This window comes from Paralichthys olivaceus, chromosome 16 (genome assembly GCF_024713975.1).
Source record: "Paralichthys olivaceus isolate ysfri-2021 chromosome 16, ASM2471397v2, whole genome shotgun sequence".
NCBI lineage: Eukaryota > Metazoa > Chordata > Actinopteri > Pleuronectiformes > Paralichthyidae > Paralichthys > Paralichthys olivaceus.
The window spans coordinates 7,215,028-7,237,585 of NC_091108.1; the positions used below are offsets into that span (position 1 = coordinate 7,215,028).

A 22,558-nucleotide genomic window follows, 5' to 3' on the forward strand; every position below is an offset into this window, starting at 1 on the left:
TTGTTTTTGTCTTCTTGTCTCTCTGCATATTTCTGCCTTTTTCGATGACTCACAGTCCTTCAGTTTGACTGCGGGAATCTAGCGCTGAGAGAGTTTTATGCTGAGGGTCATTGGGATATTAAAAAAAAGCACCGACTAGAAATTAACCAGCATTTTCTATTTTGTCGTCCCATGTCTCCTGCTCTCATCTTTAAGAAATGACGTGTAAGTGGTGCCAAGAGTTAGATGAGAAAACTGACACCTATGTTTTGATTAAGAGTTACTCGACCTTGCAGCAGCTCTGTAGCTCAGTAATCAACACGTTAGCAATATAAAAAGAAAAATGAAGTGGTCTGATCTGGTCTGGTCTGATAATCTAAATTAATCACTTGACATAAAACAGTTCAATAAAGTGGAAACTGCCTCTAAATGTACAAAATCTACTTCAGGTTATGTCAGTGGTGCATTTAAAACTTCCAGGCTAGTTCCCCCTCTGCTTTCAATCTTAATGCTGAGCTAAGCTAACCAACTGAGGCTTCATATTCAAACATGAGCGTGATATGAATCTTATCTAACTCTTGGCAGGAAAAATAATAAGCACATTGTTTTGAAACTATTCCCTGACTGAGCGCAGTGTTGTAATCTGTTCTGTGCGTACGAAGTAAATCAGTGACATTGCATCACAGTTTAAACTCAAAATTACAATTAAAGTTACTGATATTCTGATACTGATATAAGTGAGCGAAACCTTCCTTTACTCTGTGTGACAACATCACTACCTGCAGTTTGTTTCTACTTGTACACAAAGAACTTTATGCATTTATCACATGTTCAGTGAGAAAAATCTAAGGTGACACTGATTTTCTTTTGATGCCTTTGTTTCCCCTTTAATGATTCAGTCCCAGAAATATGGAAACTGTGGCAGTGTGAGTAAAGCGTGACTTCAGAAATGAACTCCAGTGGGTTCATACGTGAATTTGTAATGTTTGTAATGAAGAAACCACACAACGGCTGTGGGGGCTTAGGGAGAAGAAGAACTCCCCCATGAGGTAAGACGAGGCAACACAAGGCAGGTTTATCTATAAACAAATAGCATGGTCCACTAAAGGTAAAGTTTTACATTAAGGTTCAGAAAGCAACACATGTATAAAACAATGTTAAAAATGCAACAACATCAAGTCCTCAATAAGACACCAACAATACAGACAGATAGACAGATACATATATATAGACATAAAATAGATAGTCAGACAGACAGATATAGACAGACATATAGATATATATAGATAGACAGAGAAATATGCAGATAGATATAGACAGACAGAAGATTAATAAATAGAAGATAGACAAACAGACAGATAAAGAGTTTTTTTTTGCTTTCAAGCTTTTTATTTTGAAAATACACTGTCTTCCTTCTACTTTCTTTAAAAACCTTTTTATTTTGAAACCAACCACCTGGATTCTTCTTTCCTCTTTCTCAGGTGTCCACAGGTCTTCGTCTCTCCACTATGACTCAGACAGTAGCTAGTGGCTGAAGTTCCACCTTTAGTTGCCGGTAAATTTACTACAGGTTAGTTTGTTTGTGCCAAACAACTGAAAACTCACCTGGAGTCGTGTCCTGCGGCAGAGAAGACCAAAAGTTCTTGATGAAGACAAAGTTAAAAACAAAACACAAACACCTGTGACCTCAGGTGCTTCTTCTTCTTCTTCTTCTTCTTCTTCTTCTTCTTCTTCTTCTTCTTCTTCTGGTGTTTGTTGAAGGTTGGCAAATCATCTTATAGTTGCGTTACCGCCACCTTCTGGACTGGAGTGTGTAGCAGTAGAATGGCAGTAAACAACAACCCAAAAAAATGAAATTGAATTATTAATTATAAGTCCTGTTTCTCTTAAATAGTTAATTCGAAGAATACGTTTATTCTTTGATGTCGTTCCTAACAATTTTTTTAATGTGATATTTCGCTCTTCGTCTTTTAATGCTTGCCTATTTTATGAAGTGTATCATTAAAACCTGTACGACCAATTCTCAGAAGGTATTGATTTTTTCACCTGTGCTCCTCTCACCAGTGGCTACAAGTTTTTAGATTTTGTTCAAATAAAGTAAGGCAGTAAACATTTAGTATTCAACTCCAGATCATTTTTTTTTATTTTATTCATGACAAAAAGTACAAGCACATCTATGTGAAGGAAAATATATACATTTGAAATGGTTTTTTTGGAAATGACATTAGCATCTAAAAAGCGGTTCATTTTATTAATGATTAATGTTACTTAGAGAGCTTATTTTGTGAATTAATTATTGTTTATTAAGCTGCATAAAAACATGCTATGTAATGATGGACATCTCCTCTTGCTCTCGACTCTCTGACATTGCATTCACTACATTTCCCAAGTATCTGCAGAAAGTTTGCCTCACGTCCTCTGGCTCCTCCTCCAGGTTGGAGTGAATAAGCGACAGTCTGCTCAGATGTGAGGCTGCATCAAAAAGAAAGAATGTTAGTTGAGAAATGGCCATAACTGAAACAGCTCTGGTCTGAGAAGCCTGTAGCACAATTACCTAAAGGCAGGCGTTCATCTTCTACTCCGCTGCCGGGTTTGTGATGAGCTATGAGCAAGCACTGATTGTCCAGCAAACCCTGAGAGGAGATGAACATCGAATACCATGTCTCAATTTCTTTGAGGTGGCTCGGAACATCAGGATTAAAAACGATCACCACGCCACTGGAGTCTTTCATAAGTGCAGGCCAGCAGGATTCAAATCTGGATGATAGGATTAAAGAACATTTGTGAAAAATAATAGTAAGCAAATTTGTAAAGTTAGTTTTTACAGTACTTCTCAGATTAAGAGTCACCAATTATTCAAATGGCCGTTAGATAGAGTTTGTACGAGCTCATAAAATAGGAAAACGGGAAAATAGGACAGACCTCATACTTGACCAAAGGCAGGTTTCAAATGATATTGCTTAGAGTTTTTTATTTATTTTATTATTTCAGGTTCTGCTGTCCCAAGAGGTGGAGATAATGTACTCAACAACATAGGTGTTACGACCTCAAAAGCTCGATCACCTCAAGTCATTAGACGGGTGTGTGCGATATCTAATAGTTTTAAAGTAGTAATATGTCTTTTTTTCAAAGCACACGATGAGATAGTCTAAAATCCAAACTTGTCAGTGATGTTTAACTCACTTGAAATCTCCAGAGCAGTCCCAGAGCTCAACCTCACATGTGTTGTGGTCACCACTGCCTTCAGGTTGGGATTCAAATTCCAATATCCTATAAAAACATTTACATGCTTGTTTAACATGAGTTAAACCTCTCATCATGTCAAGCCAAACAAGACGGGTTAGAGCTAATAATCTTCTTTGAATTCAAAAAATGCCCATAAAACATCTGTGCCAGGTGAAAGGCAACAGCGATGAGACAGTTTGTACCTGACTCCCTGAGTGGGTCTGTAGTCCCCCCCCATATTTTCTGCTGTGTCCGAGAGAAAATTAGCAAGAACTGTTTTCCCACTCTGAAAGACATACACAGAGCATTATAAGAGAAGAACAATCAATAATGTTATGAGATGTGTGCTGTGAAAAAGGTCAGTTACTAGTTTTACTTTAGTTAACACTTGATTGTGAGACTGCTCCACACCTCATAGCAGAACAACTGGTTGAGGAAATACTGCAAGGTGGTTTGTGTTACCAAAGTACAAAATAAAACATTTACATCGGCCGAAAGTGTTGAAATCTTTGAATGCAAGCTGAAACTGTTCAGCCTAGTTTAAACTATAATTTTATTGCATCTATGTTTCAGGTTGTATTCACTTTCATCTATCTGTTAATATTGTGAGTATGTGTTTTTGTCTCTTGTATCATTGTTCTCACAGCTTTTAATATAAGTTGATGGTTGCTCACTGTCTGCACTTTGGTTTGTTTCGTCTGTTCTTGGCTCATCAGTCAGTTGTAAAACACTCTGAGCTGCACTGACCTGAATGACAGGTGTTGTATACAAATCTCAAATAATGTTAAGTTACTTTTGTTAACAGTTATGAAGCTAGTGAGCACAGAAGACCTCACACGGGATGGTGACGTTTGGAGTCAAGCTTACAATTGTGGTGTTTGATGCCATTAAAACAGTTTGTGAGCATCACATGCATTTCAGCTAAGGTAATATGTGCTCAACACAATAAAAGCCACATCACAGTTCTGTCATTCAGTGACCAACACAACAGACCACACAGCAAAACCAGAGAGACGAGCACTTACCTCACTGGGACCAATAAAGAGTATTTTAGCTTTGAACATTTCCGGAAGCTTAGCATTAGCCTCCCAGCTAACTCTGACTGCAGACAAGCCGTGCTAGCGACAAGTGAAATCACAACCCGTCACTTTTAGCTGAGCTCTCATCTAAAACATGACGTTTTCTGCGATTGTCGGAGAATCGCGCACTTAAACAATAAATAGGAATAATCTTCTTAAACTCGATGTCAGCAGAGGATCGTCCTCCTCCAGGGGGAAATAAACTTCCTCCTCGTTTCTATGGTTTCAACCAGCCTCTTCGTTTTCTTTCTGCCCATTGGCTGCTCGTGAGTGAAATCAAATTTACTCCCGCCTACTTTCTGCCCAAGGGACGAATCAGTAACGAGTACGCAAGGAAGTGACGCGACTTGGTGTTAGAGCTAACCAATCCGGTTAGAGGAGGCGGGCCCTTCCGCCTGGAGCAGCGTCGTTCACAACCGACACAGAGCGAAGCTGAAGCAGGTGATGTTTACGTGTTCCGGTCTCTTTATATACAGTCTATGGTTCCGGTTTACGATCGATTATTGGTTTGATCTCTGATCGCTGAGTGGCAGCTGTCTGTAGTTAAGCAGAAGCGTCAGTAGCCACTTCCACTCTTCCTGTCTGTCGCTAAGGACTCAGCTGAGTGAGCCTACTTGACACACCGTCCTTCATAGTATCAAGCTAACAGAGCTAAAACAATGAGCTTTAAAAGGTCATGTAGGTTGAACGTCTCTGTCCTTACTGTGTAATCTACTGTTTGTCTGTGCTGTCAGTGGTGACAGGTATGTCCCCAGAGGTTGAACCCCCCCCCCCCCGGTTTCAGCTCTACCATGGAGGACCTCATTCTGAGTCGCCCTAATTTTCCTCTTTGTGATCAACTAATGTTGCCTTCATGTTGTTGTGTCAGCAGTGGGAGGTATGTCCCCAGAGGATGATCCCCAGCGTCCCTCCATTGCTCCAGCTTCACCACAGAGGCCCTAACTCCGATTTGTGATGCTCCAGATCGCCCTAACTGTCCTCTGTGTGAAAGTTAATATTGTCTCTATGTTGTTGTGTCAGTAGTGAGAGGGATGTCTCAAGAGGATGAACCCCAAAGTCCCGCCCGTGTATTCAGCTCTACGGCAGAGGGCGTCACCGCGAGTCTTAGCGAGCCAGATCGACCTCAGGAGCTGGGGAGAAGAAAGACACGCAGCGGTCTCCAGACAAGACCCCCAGAGGATGACGTCAGCTGGTGAGGTCCCTTTGAATAACTAGATCCTAATCTGTCGGGCTAAGCGTCCACTCCCCCGCCGCCTGAGTGATTTAGAGCATTTTCTCATTTTAAAGTTTTTCATCTTCCTGTTTTTCATTTAGTCATGGAGCTTCTGCCAGCGGAACCAGCCCCTTCCTGAAAACACTGATGGACGCGGAAGCAGCTGCCAACTCGGCTGCCGTGCAACTCGTGTCTTTTAAAGATGCGATGGAGGATGAGTTTGCTGTACGTTGACTGCAACTTAGCATCAAATGGGTTCAAACATGGGCCCTGCACGTGTGTAAACCAGAATAATATTATATTCATGACCCAATGATGTAACTTGTGTTTTTATTTCTCTGTCAATTAAGGATTCGAGGCAGTCCGCCATGGACAAGCGCCGAGCTACGAGGCAGAGAGGACTCCTGCTGGAGAAGTTGGAGGATTTCAGACGAATAAATAAATCTGTTCGACAGAAGCTGAAGCAGCTGCAGGAAGCGGAGGTTGGTTATGACACCTTTGTGAGTCAAGTGCATATCAGAAGATAAAAATGTGTTTTTATTTTATTTTTTTTACTTTTGTTGTTCACAGGCTGATCGAATTGATGCCAACCAACATACTGAGATGTTAATGAAGAAGATAACACAGGCTGAAAGTGAAAATGAGGTGTGTTTCAGTTTATTATTATTGAAAAGGGAAGAACTGGAAGTGGCAGTAAATTAGTTTTTGTGTAATCCTGCTGTCAAACAGACAGGTGTGTAAACATGACCTCCTCGGAGGACGTACTTGATGTTAATGGCGGGTTTACCCCACATTGGTTGATGTTATTGCTGACACACGTGACATAAGTGCTTCTATTGTATGAGATTGAACGCATGTTTAGAAAGATCATAACTATAACAATCATTTTGTGATTTCTGTTGTTTTCTTCCTCAAGCGTTTAAACCGAAATTTGACTGAGACAGAAAGAAGATTCGAGGAGCTGATGGCTCTGCGGAGAGAAGAGCAGGTGGGTGTAGGAGTATTGTCCATTCAGACGATGAAATAACTGCATTTGAAATCCTCTGTCCACACTGTTGTTCTCAGGAGAACGTGAAGACTGCCACTCACATGACAAAGTCTGTGGAGGCGACTCGGACTCACCTGCAGGAGCAGCTTCGCACCAAGGACGCTGAGAACAATCGTCTGACGGCACGGCTGCGGGTATGAACAGCTCAGTGTTTTATCAGCCAAAGCTTCAACAGACAAATGGCTTAAACGGGCATGTGTGACAGATCTTCGTGGTGTCTTCTAGACTCTGGAAAGAACCCGGACTGAGCAGAAGATGGAGATTAAAGATCTGAGAGGATCCATCAACGCTTTAAATGAGACGGCAGCAAAGGACAAAGAATCTCTAAAGAAAGCCACAAGAGCACAGAAACTGAGAGCCGAGAGATTTGCATCTGCTATTGAGAAATGTTATGCACAGCTAAGGGAAAAGGTATGAATTCAAAATAGCAATTTTTTAATACCTCTTTCCAATCCATGGTTGTTCAATGTCTGACTTTCTTTTTCGTTGTCGGGCTAAAGGATGCTCAGCTGGTCAGTGCCCGTTCGGAAAGAGACTCCAAGAGACGGCAGAAGGAGCAGCAGACGGATGAGAAGAACAAGCTCGAGGCTCATATAGACTTTTTGAAGAGGTTGGCCTTTTCCTCTTGTTACACACTCCTCCTCTTGTAGCACGCAGTGGAAATCAATACATGCATGTGTCAACTAACAGCTTTCACCGATAAATGTTGAATCTACATCTCCGTTAAAGTCAAATCACGGACTTGACAGCGAGGCTGCAGAAGGAGAGGGATGAGCTGACCGCGGCTCGTGACACCGTGATGCAACGCGTTGAAAAACTCTGCGCTGAAAACAGAGACCTCCGCATCAATAATGCAGCACTTGAGGTACAAGTTGCCAAACAGCTTGCACATGAGCCAAAGGCATACAAATTCAGAATTCCAGAATTGTTGCTATGCAGACATTTGGTACAAGGTTTGAGGCTATTTGTCAAATATTAAAATGTTTATGTTGTTGCTGCACTGCTACAAGTATCATATTTGCTTCTGACTCTTACTTCTGTCACTAAAATGATTTGTGTGATCACAGGCATCAGTTGCTCGGTTGGAGCAGCAGCTGAATGATTGTGAGTCGGCTCTGGTGGAGGAGAAGGTCGAGTCGCAGGAGAGGAAACATCAAGCTGAACAGTGTCAATATCAGGTGACCGATCACTAATCCATATAAAGTCTTTTTATTTTTTAGGAACTCTTTCTTTTTTCTATTCTTTCTTTATGTTGACAAACTTAACACACACATTTGAAATAAAAATAATAAATAAATCATAATTTAATAAAAAAGATTATCATGCTTATTATGCTTTGAATGTCATCCACGGCATATTAATTATGGTTTGCTTTTTATAATGAATGCAAATCATTCCTGAACAGAAATTGAGAAGTCTTTTTAGGTGTTTATGATCCACAGTTGCTACTTTAAAGAAAAACCATCGGACATCTAGCCAGTGAACGCAAAGAAAAACACTATGTTTTAAACCTACAGACGATTGTAACAAACTTATCTATTTAACCTCGTTTCTCATGCCAGAAATAATTTTTTCATGCTTTTCTAACACTGTTTTATATCTTGACTCTTTCCTTGATCCATAATGTTCTAAGCATATTACAGCTGTAGGGAAGGTTGTTGCTTATTTGATTATATGGCTCTGAATTTTCTTTCTAGGTCGCAGAACTTCAAGTTGAGATCAATGATATGAGGATAAAATATGGAAATATTTTAAGAGAGACGGAGAAGACAAGGGATGGGAAAGATACAGAAGTTGAGAAGGTGAGCCTCTCCTGCCTCTATGTGTGTTCCTCTATATTTTCTCATTTCTAAATCTTTCAGCATGCGCTAATCCTTAGGGCTACCAGTTGGTTCATTCAACAGTATGGAATATTTAAGGTGATTATTTTCTCTGAATTTACACTGTTGTCAGACCTTTTACAGAGTTACAGTACAAAGCAGGAGATTGTGTGGGTCAAACAGGAAAATGTCAGAACATTTGGGAACATTCAGTCGAGGGGTGGTGTTTGAATTCCACTGCGGAAACCAACTTTTTTTGTGTTCTTTTTTTGTTTGTTTGTCTTTTTGATTGTGCGTCTGTTGCGTGTTAGATTAGTCATCAACTCACCCAGTTTCCTGCTGTATTCTCACATAGACTTCACTCTGACATTTTCCAGATAGGGGCCAGGGCAGGAAAAGTTCTGGAAACATTTCCAGATCAACTGACTCAGACATTTTCATCCTCACATATGGCCTCTCCAGAAAATGTCAGGAAAATGTTCGGTGCATGTCTGAAAGCAGCTTGGGTAGAATTTGCATGACTAACATATTACATGCATCTGTGAGTAGTCAGGGTTTACTATGAGAGGTTTGATTAGTCTTTTTATTTTGTCTACTCCCAACGCTGCAATCCTTTCAACCCCCTCCCTCCTCTGGGGCCCCAGGTGAGGCAGCAGCTCCAGGCCCGTGTGGACGAGCTGAAGCGTTACCCTGAGTTGCTGAGTGCAGCCGAGCAGAGTCTCTTTGAGAAGCAGGAGAACCTGCGAAGCTCAGAGAGGAAGTGCTCAGAAAAGTCAGAGTCCATTAGGCAACTGCAGGTTAAGGTGTGCAACATGAGCTGTGCTGGTCACATTGCCTGCATCTGACCACTAGGCAGTAGTACAACCTCACGTGTCTGTCGGTGCATCTTGTTTTTTGGTCGTGCTGTGAGTTTTGATGATTGTGATGAATGAAAAACACATCTCAGCCATTTGTAACTCCAGACCAATTTGTGTTTTTTCAATCTCCATCATCAGCAGTGTTGAACTGGTAGTTTGAAAACTGTGTTTTCTAGTTTGTGTTTGAAGCGTCATTTCATCCAGTGTTGCATGTGATGTGAGACTCTTTTTTTTCCCTCTTGTAACCAATGCAAATGATATGAAAATAGCAACTGTGAATTTTGCATATGCAGATGGGAAGTCAGACTACATTGCTGAGATCATCGTTGGGGATGAAAGAGTCCATTCACGAGGCCAACGTTAAACTACAAGAGAGAATTAATTCGGTTCAAAAGTAAGACAAACCTTAATCAACAGATTAAATATAGAAATTGCTTGAGCATGATGTTATAAAGTGTTGTATTCCATGCGTGTGTGTTTGAAGGCAGATGGAGAGGCTGCAGCAGGAGAACCTGGAGCTCGTACGGAGGCTGGCAGCTCAGGAGGAAGCTCTGAGCTACAGCAACCAGCAGCTGGATCAGCGCTCGTCGGAGAGTCAGGCCCTCACCCGGCAGCTGGAGGCGGCTTTATCAGACGTTCAACAACAGGTACAGCTCACACACAGGGTTGTTGAAGAGCATCTACAACTATGAAAAACCAAATCACTGATTGATCTGACACAAGCCTGATTCCCTTTATCCGATGATAGAAAGTTTTGTCACGTTTCCAGGTCAAAAAAGTCAAAGAGCAGAATCTCTCCAGAGAAGAGAGTCTTCAGACTAAAATCCTGCAGCTGGAAGCTGAGAAGAGCAGAAGAGATAAAGAGCTGAGGCTTCTCCGCCAGAGTAAACTGACTGTGAGTATTCTTCCTTTCCTATAACGTGTAACACATTTGAAAGTCATGGATTGATCTGATTGTTGTATTTTCTCTCTCTGACTGTGCAGGCAGAGCGACAGTTCGAGGTGCGTCTGAAGGACCTGCAGCTCAGCCTCGACCAATCAGAGAGCCACAAAAAAAGCATTCAGAACTACGTCGACTTCCTGAAAAACTCCTATCAGACCATGTTTGATGAGGGACTGCAGACTTCCACAGTTACATCCTCGTATTTCCTAAAATAATTCAGGGTTCATCCTTTGATATTTAAATTTTTGTATTTATTTATGGGTTTACTGTAATATATATTTTTTAGGTTTTATTACCTCAATTTAGCAAAAACTGGTGAATCAATTTCCATGAAACTTGGTGGAAGGATGTCAGGAAAGAGCCAATAATATTTTGGTATGGATCCAAATCACTGGGCGAAACCAGGATTTTTTTTTCACTGTCTTTTCATCATCAATCATTTCCATTGATTTCTCAGGGAACAATTCATGGATCCTGATGACAAGAAAAAGTCTGACATCTTCAGGGGACTGATATTTATGAGTCTGAGCAATCCATAACATCCAAATACAATCTGGATCGAGTGAACTTAAATTTTGGAGTTATGCACGCTACTATTCTACTTTTTACTGATGGTCTGTTCTTTTATTTATGACTTGGCTACCTTTGGGTTTAAAATGTTAGTGAGATAAAACAAGTAATCTTTACTCAATTTCCTCAACCTGAGATTTCGTAGATGACATCTAATAAATAAATAAATAAGGTGTCTCCTGCTGGTAGAGGAAATGTGCCACTAGGTGGAACTGTTCATCTTTTCTCCCCTTTTAAAGAATCTTACTTTCATACACAAAGTTCAGTGTCTGTGAGTGTGACATTATATTATGACAACAATGGTTAACCAATACAATTAGTGCTATAAAACCAAATGCGTAGGTGCAAGTGCCCCAGCTAAGTCTACATGTGGTACAATAGACCACATTTAACATGGTGCTTGAACGTGATTATACTTCCAGCTTTACTCCCACCCTCTCACCCTGATTTTGAGCCATGACACGGAAAATGCTCTCTTTACCGCCTCCCTGTTTGAGCATCGTCTTTTATCTGTAGCAACAATAATAATAAGGAATGTGCGATGTGTATTGAATGTGTTTATGTTCTTGTTTCTCACTTGGACGTGGAGATTAATTAGTTTAAAAATCTTTAATTTAACTGTCAAGTTTGTGCCTTTAGGGCTGCAAACACAGTCGCAGAGATTCAATACTGGGATATTTCCAAACCTCTGATACTGGTTTGCATTCAGGCTTTTGTACTAGAAGTTTTTATATTACTGCTCAGGGGCAAAGAAGGTTGAAGGAATCTGCTGCGGCACGATTTTGCCAAAAGGCAGAACTATTGGTCTTATGCCGCGCTTATTGGATCTTGTCATTGCTTGATTTGTGGTTCCACACTGTGTCTATGGCAATAAACCACCGTGGTCCTGACCACTGTGAGGCCCTGCTGTGTCTCTGCAGCGGGCGTTTTCCCCCGGGTGAGCAGTGCTCCTCTCAAATTCTCAAAGACAAAGCTCTATTGTGTTCACTGTCAAGGGATGGAACCATTTCATCTGCGTGTGCGTCAGTAACCCTGTTTTTCCCCCCTTTGCCCTTGTTCTCAGTATTCTGGTTCTTGCCTGTTTACGCAATTCTGTTGATCATTCACTGGGAATTGGCTTTCTTTGCTTTTTTTTTGTTGGAAAATAAACTTACATCTGGCTGTGTGGTTGGTATCATTACTGCAGCAGCATGATCAACACACCCTGTAGCTTATATGATCATTAGTCTCAAATGAGTCAGAAGACCCATTTATCTTTTCATAATTTTTTTATCTACTCTGCAGAACTAATTATCAAAAACAGACAGAGGCATCACTGTTGTATGAATTTTACTTTCTTTTGACTGCTTTTTATCTTTTATTATTTCTGATGATTATATGATATTAATTTTATGAAGCACTTTGTAATTAGAATTTTGAAGAGTGCTTTGTGAATAAATATTATTATTATTATTATTATTAGAATGGGCAATATTCAAGTATCTCAAAGCATCTGTCCAACAGCAGGAAAACCACTCTGTTTTATGTTACAGTCATTGGCTGAACTAGTCAGTGACATGGAGACATGTAGGTCTCTGCAGAAGTGGGTCAACTAAGAAGCTCCAGTTTATTTATCACTGCAACAGCTGAACTATGTTTTTACATTTGTCAATACTATAAAATAATTGCTAGACTGTATTGGGCTTCTTTGCATTTATTTGTGAAAAATTATGAATAAAATGGACAATATGGCAGTTATTTCATCTTTTACATACAACACAGTTTTCCTGGCCTTAGGGTCATATTTCAACATTTGACACACACACAAGCAAATGCAGACAAATATTGCAAACAAATATTACTGCACTTTACTATGATTGAATATAGGAATACATGAAGTATGAAAAAACAAAGTGTCATAAATAAAATGAAAAGGTTCAGTATACAAACAAAAACAGAGTAACATTATGTTATTTAATAGCTGCCATAGTTTTTACATCATTTCATGCAACATGTTGAATGTCCTTAAACATATTAGTGATATGTCTTATCAAAAATCAGAAATTATGGAAAGGAAAGATAAGAATCTGATGAATATAAATACAACACTTCACGAAGAAGCAAATCGAAGGCTCCAGTGTTATGAAGCAGAATAATGAACAACATTGTTCATCAAATTCGTCCTGCCAGGTATTGTTCTGTCAGTCAATACTTAAAGCAATGCTATGTAACTTTGAGCAACAGCGCCCTCTGTAGACACACATGTGGTGATTCAGTTGGGCTCCATATCTGAGCGAGTAACTGGTTTTCGTGGCAAGAAAAAAAAGTCCATCAATCTCTGACTGAACAGAAACACAACTCAACGACCATCTATCTCTGGCCTCCTGAGTCCTCCAAGAGTTGCTGCTGTAACAAATAAACAGAATGGGGAATCTTTACAATACAAAAGTTTCCTCATGAATATTGTGTTCAGGGTGAAGAGTGGGAATGTTAGCGACATCATTATCTCTGCTCCAAATCAATCAACCATCAAACTAGTTTAGAGGCTGCTGGGTGAAACGTTGCATAGTGTTGCTTTAATGGATTTTTATTCCCACTAAAATTTAGAAGTTGATATCTTAATGTATATCATTAACAAGTCTGTGGAGGGCAGGTGACTTTGTGTCATTGTTGGCAAAGCAGCTACACTTGCAAGACTGAATCATCATCACCATCCTGCTGAAAGTTTCTCCATTTTTGCATCTGAAGCGCACGGCTATCGTCTGAGTCCGATGCGGCCTGCAGCATCTCAGCCCCTCTGAGCACGACCCGCAGTTTCTGGGCTGGAACTTTTTCAGGCTACGACAACCTGAGCGGGAGAGTTTTACAGGGCGGCCGGCCTTTTCCATGTGGTTGCACCTCTGACCTTTCTGTGAGAAGAGAGATAGTTCTCAAAATTGCAATTCAAGGAGAATAATTTGTATTCTGCAAAGGATGCTAACTGCTGCAACACGTTATGAAATAATCAGGCTGTGTCTAAGCTATAAATACTGGATATAAAATATTTGGGGTGTACCTTCAATCTGACGGAGGTCATGTGTTTGTGGGGGGGAACTTTACAGATCCGAGTCTCTTTCACGAGTTTGCACTGAGTATTGTTGTTGGTCAGCCTGGTGGACACTCCGGTGCCACGGGAATTGGAGCAGGGTGACCAGGCCGTAGTTTGAGACACACACTTGAATCCTCTGGCAAAGATGTGGCTCACTGGGTGACTCCTGAAGGCTGGTCAGTGGAAAATGTAAACATTTTAGATGACACAACACATAATTTGATGAAATTGTTCAAGATAATCAAAGAATTTCATTTTGACGTATCTACATATTTAATTTCACACGTTTCCTTGGCTTCTCAAAGCCTCCATCAATCACTCACCTGCTGAAAGCTCAGATTCTCCTCTCCACACAGGGGCCAACTCATACTGGTTGGTTAAGTCGTTTTCAAGCATTCTGTATTTGCTGTCCTTCTTTCTGTGATTCTTCAGTGGAGAAATCTCTTCCTTGGGGCAGACTAGTTGTTCGCAGCACCGTCCTGGCACCTTGACCCTTTTGGGTTTGGCACAACCCAGTTTGGGCAGCATGAGCTCACGTGGGCACAGAGAGACACATCCCACAGCCCCATCCATGCAAGTGCACTGGTGTTTGCAGTTCGGACGGAAGATTTCTCCATTCTGGTAAATCTTGTTGTTGTACTCGCAAGTTCTTCCATCTGATTTAGCTGTTTTAAAGAAACAGGAGTAGAGAGTCTCAAAATAATAACTTTATATTGAGTGAATTGATTGAAAAAAAAAGATAAAGAGAACCAACCTCGACAGATGCCTTTAGCAGAATCATATCCACCTCCAAAGTTGCACTCCAGTCCCTTCGTGTGGTCACATGGCTGCGAGGTGTTGCAGTCTTCAAAAAGCTGCCGAACACAAACCTTACAGCATCCACATCTGTCCAGCATGAGACTGACTCCGGCTGCACATGTGGGGATGTCAAGGGGACAGTGACAGTCCTTTGGGCACGAGGCCGACACCTGAATCAGACAATTCCAATCTAAAAGTGACCAACAGCCCAAAACACAACATGTGAATGAACAGTGATTATTTCCTCACCATTGTAATGCAGAGGATCCCGGCAAAGATTTTCCACATCATCAGAAGTTGAAGTTGTCTCTCATGAGTGAACAACTTTCTGTCTATTTATTCTAATACCAGACCTGACGGCGAGTTGAGGAGTGCTGGCTCTTCCCATCTCCTTTTATACGTTCAGAAAAAGTGTCCTGAAACATATGATCAGAATGCTTCTCCCAGCGTCCTCCCAGAAGCCTCAAGAGAAGCCGACCCTCCTCCTCCTTTCATTCAGTGAGCCAAGAACCACCCTGTCTGATTTCCACTCTGCCAGGACTCTCTCTCCAATTCATCCATTTTCATATCTGTTTTATTATCCGAGAGGAAATCCTAAATGAAAGAAAGAAAAAGAAAAGAAAACAATGAAATATTATATAATATTATAAAATATATAATAAAAAAAAAAAATTGGCAGAATTGACTCTATCAACTTGTGCTTTTTATAGTGGAAACTGATCATTTATTAGATTGTTCACATGATTATTTTAATTTAAAACTCATTTCTGCTTTATATGTAAAAGCCTTATTCATTCTATCAAGCTGCTTTTTTGTTGGGTTCTTTTGTATAGAAACAATATGTTTCTTCTCTTCTTCTCCTCCAGGTTTTTGATATAAAAGATATTAACCTTGATGATGATGAAACCTTTCCTGGTTAGATCAAGTGGGTAGCAATAAAGTACTGAGTAGTTTTGTTAAGGCCAAAAAAGAAAAAACAAAAGCACGAATAACATTAATACCTGAAGTATTTCATCATCAGCCTCCATACATGCCAGAGCAGCCCCACACAGGACTCAACATCGGGGAACCACAAGTTCTGATATAAATATTGAAGAGAAGCTACATATTTCTATGACCAACTGAATTTCTATCTCAGACGAAACCGTGTTTAGACTGCCGCCCCTTGTCTTTGCTGGGCGATTGTGTTTTCTAACTTTGCGTGCTTTTAAATTCACAGATTCCATTAGGGTGTGCGTGGATTAGAGTTTGCTCAGATTCAATATTGAATCTCTTTGTATCCTTTGTTTGGTCTGAATGAGAAACATGCACACACAGAAACAAGAAAGCAAAAAGAAAGCTTGAGCGACGCCTGCGGCAACATTCCTCTCAGGATGAACGTTGCAGGTCTCTTTGAAACAGCTGCCAGGATAAAAAAGCTTCTTCTTTTATCTACATCAAAGAACAATGAAAACGATCAGGGAAAGAATAAAAAAATCGTTCCTTTCATTTCAACCTGTGTGAACAAGAGGCCGACCAGGGAAGACAGGCACATCCTCCATCTTATCTAACTGAGGTATCCAGAGCCAGTTTGAGTCAGAGCCAGCTCAGGCAGATGAGGAGCAAACATGCGTGAGCTGGGTCCGTCCACTGATTCCTGGAAATCGCTGAGTGTTGTGTTGTTTTAATCTCCATAGACATTGCACATACCAGCCACTGCCAACCAAATGACCAATAGGGAAAGTTTAAGTGCAACAGGTGATTTGCTAATGCTACCAGGTGAGCAAGCAGGCATCCGCATGCACTACATCTCATGAACGTGATTCCACAGGCTCTTGATTCCACAGGCTCGTGATTCCACAGGCTCGGCTAACCTAAAATGCTATCTAGCATGGAAAATGCTATAGGCTAGCTCTTTTCAGTCAAAGGTGTTCCCTGGGCTTCTTTCTGGACTGGCTTTTCAAGGTTGAACTTTTTAAGGCTAAAGATTTAGGGCAGGGGGAAACACATGTTTGCTAATTTCATAAATTGAGAAAAGGTCAACAAAATTAAACTCACATAGATTAATTTTGGTCACACAAACAAATCTGCACTAAAGGGGAGATTTTAAATGCTGCATCTTGGAAATAATTGTGCGGAAGAAGTAATTGTTCCTGCTAAGTAGAGCCAATCGTGGTGTAAATCATATATCTCTTGGAAAGAAAACAAATGTATAATGTACCAAATAAGAATTAAACATTAATGAATTAAAAGACCACATTTTACGTGGTTTCCCTCATCTTGCTGCTGAGTTCCTGTGGTCATCCATTGCAACTGTAAAGATTGATTTACTTATTTTATAAGAGACATTATGCAACATTTACCCATCCTGCAGATGATCCTGTTATGGAGACAAGGCCTTTGTTGTCTTTGTTATCCCCTTCTACTCTATACTCTGAGCCATCCTACTGTAATTACATTAGTCCACATGTAGTTGTCCCTTGGACATGATGGGACATTAATGGGATGTGGAGACGGTGGGTGGGCAGATGGTCGAGATGATGACCAGTTGGAGAAAAGAAGAAACACATATAAACAGGTAATTTTTGCGATAATGTAAAGATTCATGCTAATCTCTAATGTGTAAATCCACAGTGGGTCTGAGAGAAACTCTTTCTGCTTATGTAGGAGCAGGTCATACTCTGTGCCACAGACGGGTCTAGATATGAATCCAAATCCAGTTACGTCATTTCTATAAATGATTCCCTTTGTCCGTCTTCTGTTCCCTGTGGAGCCCACTCCCGAGTCAGTACTTTGTGTTTATGTTAAAATCTCACTGCTGATTCGACATTATTTCCAGGCTTCTGCTCTCTGCTGTTCAACATGAATGAAGAGAATTAATATGAAGCCTTTTTTGGAGCATGTATTGTCAGTTTCTGCAGACGCTTTGTTGACATTTACCAAATATGTTTCTCTTGTGTAAAGAGGCTGATGTACGCACAACCTGACCTTTTAACACCTGACATTTAAAGGGCAGTGTTTCTTTTGTAATTCTCCCCCAGAAATTACTGGGATGCATCAGCAGTCACAGTGATATCGGAGCCTGTATTTCCCCTTCTCTTTCAAACCATTATCATTACGCCGAAAAAAAAACCCCAGGGCGAAATAAACAGACTTGTGTCTGATTCCAAATAAGTAAGGATATCTCTCTGCTCGAAGATGGTGTTTTCCTGATACACAGTGCATATTAGATTGCAGAACATGACAAAACAAGCCAGACAACCATCTCCTCAGGGAGCAACTGTCCTCAAACAGATGGTGGTATATCATGATCAGAGGGAAAGGAAAATATTGTTTTGCCATTTTACAATTTATTCAAAGTTTACTGGTCTTTGTAGGACTCCATGCTCTCTGTGCTCTTTTATTGTTTACAGATACTGCTAACTGCGTGAGAGCACAGGCCATGACCTTCCAGCTTCATATTAAGATCAATAAACATGGTAAACAACACAAATCAATGTTGAGCTTTGACTGGTGAGTCAAAACCATGACCTATAAAAGCACATAGGTGTTGTTATATCTGACCAATAGCGAGGCAGAGATCATTTCAAACAGCACTAGCATATACTTACAAAATATGGAACATTTGATAAAAGATTATAAATTACTTGAGGTACTTGTAGTTGCAGTTACTAGTTACTACTTTGCAGACCAACATTGTACAAACAAAGTGTTTAAAACTCGTCTCTGTTGTGCTTTAGTTCCTATCCATTGTGTTGTGGCTATAATTGTGTTGCTTGTTTACCAATATGTTTACCAGGGTTCTGAGGGCTCCCTAGAATATGTGAAATGAACTGTGTGCAGAGGAGGTTCAGCAGCGTCACCTAGTGGAGCTCATCAGAATAACACTTCACCTGTATAAAAAAACTGACACTTGAGATCAGTTGACACAGTCTTAACTCGTCCACTAAGTTTTTATTCTTTATTCAGCTCGTTTCATTTTCTTTATAGATGCTTCTTTTTTCTTATCCTATGTTGATTCTTGTATTTGTCATCAGATTATCACTTCACCTGAATAAGAAACACTGGAAGTCAATGATCATTGTTTCTACTTGTCCACTACTTTTTGTTCTTTATTCAACCATTTGTACTGTCTTTATAACCGCTTCTTCTCTGTTGTTTTAATAATTTGTCATCTTATATTTGAAATAAAGTCATTTTAATTCCCTTCCTGTTGAAATGTGCAACAGAAATGAACTTGTCTTGCTCGGCAGCGCCACCTAGTGGGGCTCATCAGAACAGCACTCCACCTGTATCAGAAACACTATAAAACTTGAAATCAAGGAGCACGAGTCCGGACGATGAAAGTTGTGTATCAGTGTCCCGTTGCGTTAAACGTTAATTTTAACATTTTAAAACAGAAATAAAGAGAAACTGTTTCTGCTTCTTGTCTCGCGCTGACCTAAAAAAAAAATCTTCCGGACACAATCAGGAAGTCCGGGAACTGTTTTTATTTCCTGTGGCTTCTAGAGACAGAGAATTTGAATGGAGAGTGGGCTCGAACTCTTTAAACGACTTATAATCATGAACCGAACCGACTGACGCTCGCTATTCATTCATCGATGTATTGTAGCTTGTTATTTGCGGCTGATTAACGCGTTCACGTCGACACTCGTTACCCGGAACACCTGGATTTAAAGTTTGCGTGAGAGAGGAATGGATGTTCCTCTGATCACTGAAGATGAGATGGCAGAGATCAAAAAAGACGTGAGTATGAAAGGTCAGTCTGTGTGTGTGTGTGTGTGTGTGTGTGTGTGTGGGTGGATGGGTGGGGGGGGGGGTAATGATGTTTTTATCAGTATATGATCACACTTGGCTCAACCTTGGCCTGTGTAAGGAGGAAATGAAACACACACACGTGTTTGTGTGTGTGTGTGTGTGTGTGTGTGCGCGCGTGCGTGTGTGCGTGTGTTAGGATTTGTTGGCCCTATTAAAAAACATCCCCAGAAGCTGAAAGCTGGACACCAAAGAATAACTAGACCACACACTGGTTTAATCCAACACATCAAAATGGGTTTAATGATCTTTCCACATTTTGGTTCATAATAGTTCAAATTTTCCATCAAACATAAGTTACGGTTTGGTGCCTTGCTCAAGGACACACCGGCCTGGTGTTTTGGTTACAGGTCGACCCAATCAACGGTACCGTCTGATTGTCAGTCGGTCACACACACACAATCATTTAAGCATACAGGACAAGATGGTGAATATCCCTTGTACATTCTGCACGGCACCATTTAGATGTTAGCAGGTGTTTGCCACCACCAGTATATGTATATTTGGATTTATTCTAAAGGTTCGGTGGCTTAGGCCCCGCCTTCTCACCCTTGGCCTATACCTGCATGTGCAGAGCGGGACAGCTGAGTTGTCAAAGTGATATTTTTTAATCTCATTTATAAAACAAGCGAGAGAGAAAGTGAGATACAGAGAATGAGAAAAGTAAAAAACACAACTGACGTTTTTCACATATTCTAAAGATATATATCTATATATACATATAGATATATATCGTATATATGCAATACTCAATACTGTACCTCTCTATTATCTCAACCACTAAACCAGCACCTGGATTACACAAAAACTACCCAACTTCCTGTGCAAAGCCCAGATAAATGGCTCAACAGGCTCATCTTGGAGTTTGAGTAGCTGAAATAACCCAGCATTTTTCTGAGATTTAGTTCCTTGCTCGCTTTGTTCTACTTCTTCCTCTCCTGCTATGGATTTGCCAGGTACTGACCAGACTGCGGCACTACCTCTGTGACAAGATCAGGGCCGAGCGTCATGTCGACTTCCTGCGCTCTCGCAGGATCCTGACACGGGACGATGCAGAGGAAATCAGCTGCAGGACCACGCAGACCAAGAGGACGGCCATGTTGTTGGACATCCTTGCCGAAAATCCTCGGGGCCTGGACGTCTTGATTGATTCCATTCGGGAGATGCGCTCACAAAACTTTATCATCACCAGGATCACAGACGAGGTGCAAAAGGCCAAAAATGAGAAGATCGAGTTTCTCAAGGGTGAATAAGCCACATCATGATGAAATCTGTTGTGTTTTTTAAAATCTATTCCATATTCTTGATGGTTTTATTCAAATTCTCTCCCCACTTTCCTCTCTTTATCCATCACGCCACAGCAGGGGCTTCCAGTTCCTCTTCTGACAGCAAGCTTTGCTCTCCAAGCTCGACCAGTGACATCCCCGCAACATTTTCAAACAACTCCACCCTGCTTTTCCACCCAGACGGAGAACGAAGCCCTTCCTCCTCAGACATAGTCGGCCCACTCAACCTGCCGTTGTTACAGACAGGTGGGGACCTGTCCTCCGTGGCTGTTGCTAGCATTGCTGTAGCTTCCTCCACTACCTCCTCCAGCCTCCCGAGGCCGGGAGACCCTGGAGCTCCTCCGCTGCCCGATGATGTGATTGTTGAGTCCCCCTCCAACATAGATGTCGGAGCGTCGGGGTGCAGCAGCAGTGGCGGGGACCCAAACTTCCAGCCCCTGCGGTCGCGCTCGCTGACCCCAACGTCACACCCTAACATGTTTTAACCTCACACCTCAATTAGACAGTTCACATGGGACAAACTGGCACAGACCGCAATTACTCAACTCAACTCAGACACGTCCTTTTGGTGTCGCTCTTGCATGTGATTAGGGAATTTGTGAGAAATGGCTGCACATGGAATATTGAACATGTTAGCCCTATAGTGATCAGCTTATTGCATAGAAATTACAGACATTTTGTCTCTGGGGACGGGGTCGTGTTATTACTGTAGCCAATTTGTTTCTGTAGTATTGGGATGAGGCCAAAATAATACCTTAGTTTTGAGAATATCCATATAAAGTGCATATCTTTCTAATTCACTCTTTTTAGTTAAATGTGCAAGAACTGTTCCTAAGTAAAAACAGTTTAAAGTGGAAGAAAATATTTATGTATCGACAATAAGTGTGCATACATTTAATGCAATCTTTCAGTAATTCTTGGTTTTCTATACTCAATGAAGTTATTCGATACCACATAAAAAAATACAATCTCTGTTAATATACTATAATATAATATACTGGCTTTATGTCAAAAAGTCTCAAAAAAAACAAAAACTAATCAATTTCACCGAACAATGAAGAGCCATAAAGGTCTGAATTTATTATATTATTATGAATGTAACTCTTTCATTTCTCCCAACAAAGGTGTGATTTCCTGATAAACTGTATATTGTGAGGACACGGCTGCTAGTTTATGTGAAATGAGAGAAAATATGTCACATACACTGGATTGACTACTTGAGAATAAACTATATGTCTTTCTTATAAGATCTTACGAAACGCTGTCTTTGACCAGAGCCGTGCAGCTTCAAGTGTTTTATACTTGTTTCTATGCAGCATTAAGTCAAGAAAAAGTCATTTAGATGTTTTATCACTACAGAAAATATGGTGAAATACACACAATGTACTGCTTTTTACTGTGTTAAACGTCTTGTACAATGTATCTCATACTAAAGGTTTTCTGTATGAATTTGACTTTTCTTTTGTCCTTTGTTGGTGGAAAATAACTTATTTCATTTAGAGAAGACACATAATTGAGGTGACATTGAGAAATTGTTTATAAATTATCTGACTGGCTTTTCATAGTTCTTGATGAATGTTCAAAACTTAACAGTGGCACTCAGTAGAGCGCACAACAGCCCTTTTAAATTCAATTATGCTGCACCAAATTTAACACACTCATAGAAAGTTGTTCCTTAAATGTGCCTGATATTTTTCATCAATATCCATAATATCATTATTCCCTGGGAAATTGTAGCAACTTAAATAAAGTGATTAAAACATTCTTGGATCTGCACCTACTCTAAATTGAACAAGTTCTTCCTCGACATATACTACATCCTTCCACCTGGTTTTGTGGAAATCCCTTCAGTTGTGTTTGTGTAGTGTTGCTTATGAAC

At 40.5% G+C, this 22,558-nt stretch overlaps 4 protein-coding genes across 8 annotated transcripts; 2 read left to right on the forward strand and 2 right to left on the reverse strand.

The window, feature by feature from the left end:
• Positions 1–2,091: 2,091 nt before the first annotated feature.
• On the reverse strand, positions 2,092–4,517 carry ift22 (intraflagellar transport 22 homolog (Chlamydomonas)). Its single transcript, XM_020098851.2, has 5 exons — positions 4,230–4,517; positions 3,408–3,490; positions 3,163–3,249; positions 2,534–2,736; positions 2,092–2,451 (listed from the first exon to the last, which is right to left on the reverse strand). The coding sequence occupies exons 1-5, from the start codon at positions 4,266–4,268 to the stop codon at positions 2,303–2,305; spliced, it is 561 nt and encodes a 186-aa protein (XP_019954410.1). The 5' UTR covers positions 4,269–4,517; the 3' UTR covers positions 2,092–2,302.
• Positions 4,518–4,645: 128 nt separating this feature from the next.
• On the forward strand, positions 4,646–11,897 carry LOC109636838 (outer dense fiber protein 2-like). Of its 4 annotated transcripts, none has more exons than XM_069510950.1 (17): positions 4,646–4,724; positions 5,307–5,475; positions 5,598–5,721; positions 5,847–5,978; positions 6,067–6,141; positions 6,413–6,484; positions 6,562–6,678; positions 6,770–6,955; positions 7,045–7,154; positions 7,274–7,409; positions 7,612–7,722; positions 8,242–8,346; positions 9,009–9,167; positions 9,515–9,615; positions 9,706–9,868; positions 9,991–10,116; positions 10,206–11,897. In XM_069510950.1, exons 2-17 carry the CDS (start codon positions 5,315–5,317, stop codon positions 10,377–10,379), a joined length of 2,052 nt encoding a protein of 683 aa, XP_069367051.1. In that variant the 5' UTR covers positions 4,646–4,724; positions 5,307–5,314; the 3' UTR covers positions 10,380–11,897. The 4 variants fall into 4 exon arrangements, with proteins under 4 accessions (XP_069367051.1, XP_069367054.1, XP_069367052.1 ...); XM_069510953.1 differs by having other exon boundaries at positions 4,656–4,724; positions 5,304–5,475; XM_069510951.1 differs by having other exon boundaries at positions 4,722–4,887; positions 5,304–5,475.
• A 560-nt stretch (positions 11,898–12,457) lies between these two features.
• Positions 12,458–15,045, reverse strand: LOC109641583 (CCN family member 1-like). Its single transcript, XM_020106095.2, has 5 exons — positions 14,849–15,045; positions 14,556–14,769; positions 14,125–14,466; positions 13,769–13,974; positions 12,458–13,622 (listed from the first exon to the last, which is right to left on the reverse strand). Exons 1-5 carry the CDS (start codon positions 14,888–14,890, stop codon positions 13,332–13,334), a joined length of 1,095 nt encoding a protein of 364 aa, XP_019961654.2. The 5' UTR covers positions 14,891–15,045; the 3' UTR covers positions 12,458–13,331.
• Positions 15,046–16,386: 1,341 nt separating this feature from the next.
• bcl10 (BCL10 immune signaling adaptor) lies at positions 16,387–22,128 on the forward strand. Of its 2 annotated transcripts, none has more exons than XM_020100167.2 (3): positions 16,387–19,324; positions 20,350–20,638; positions 20,755–22,128. In XM_020100167.2, exons 1-3 carry the CDS (start codon positions 19,274–19,276, stop codon positions 21,162–21,164), a joined length of 750 nt encoding a protein of 249 aa, XP_019955726.1. In that variant the 5' UTR covers positions 16,387–19,273; the 3' UTR covers positions 21,165–22,128. The 2 variants fall into 2 exon arrangements, with proteins under 2 accessions (XP_019955726.1, XP_019955735.1); XM_020100176.2 differs by having other exon boundaries at positions 20,758–22,128.
• The last annotated feature ends 430 nt before the right edge of the window (positions 22,129–22,558 follow it).